This window comes from Papilio polytes, unplaced genomic scaffold, assembly GCF_000836215.1.
Source record: "Papilio polytes unplaced genomic scaffold, Ppol_1.0 DF822178.1, whole genome shotgun sequence".
In the NCBI taxonomy this organism is placed as follows: Eukaryota; Metazoa; Arthropoda; class Insecta; order Lepidoptera; family Papilionidae; genus Papilio; species Papilio polytes.
The window spans coordinates 5989964-5990184 of record NW_013527026.1 but is presented as its reverse complement, the minus strand read 5'-3'; the positions used below and the strand labels follow the sequence as shown (position 1 = coordinate 5990184).

At 46.6% G+C, this 221-nt stretch overlaps 1 protein-coding gene across 1 annotated transcript in view; it reads right to left on the bottom strand.

Moving 5' to 3' along the window:
• LOC106106462 (microtubule-associated protein futsch-like) overlaps positions 1-221 on the bottom strand; it is a 42839-nt gene that overhangs the window by 11853 nt on the left and 30765 nt on the right. The window contains exon 8 of the mRNA XM_013287041.1: positions 1-221. Within this exon, the coding sequence (XP_013142495.1) occupies positions 1-221 (221 nt within the window).

Here is a 221-nt window from a genome sequence, read left to right as displayed (position 1 = left end):
TGGTTCGGGTTTTTCGGCCTTATCCACAGGGCTTGGAGTTTTGTCTTTCGTGATTTCGTCAACAGTGGTCTTTTCAGCCACTGTAAGTGGTTCCGGTTTTTCGGCCTTAACCTCCTTGTCCGTCTGACTTGGTGTTTTCTCTTTGACAAGTTCATCAACAGTGGGCTTTTCAAACACCGCAATTGGTTTGAATTTTTCGGCCTTATCCACAGGGCTTGGTG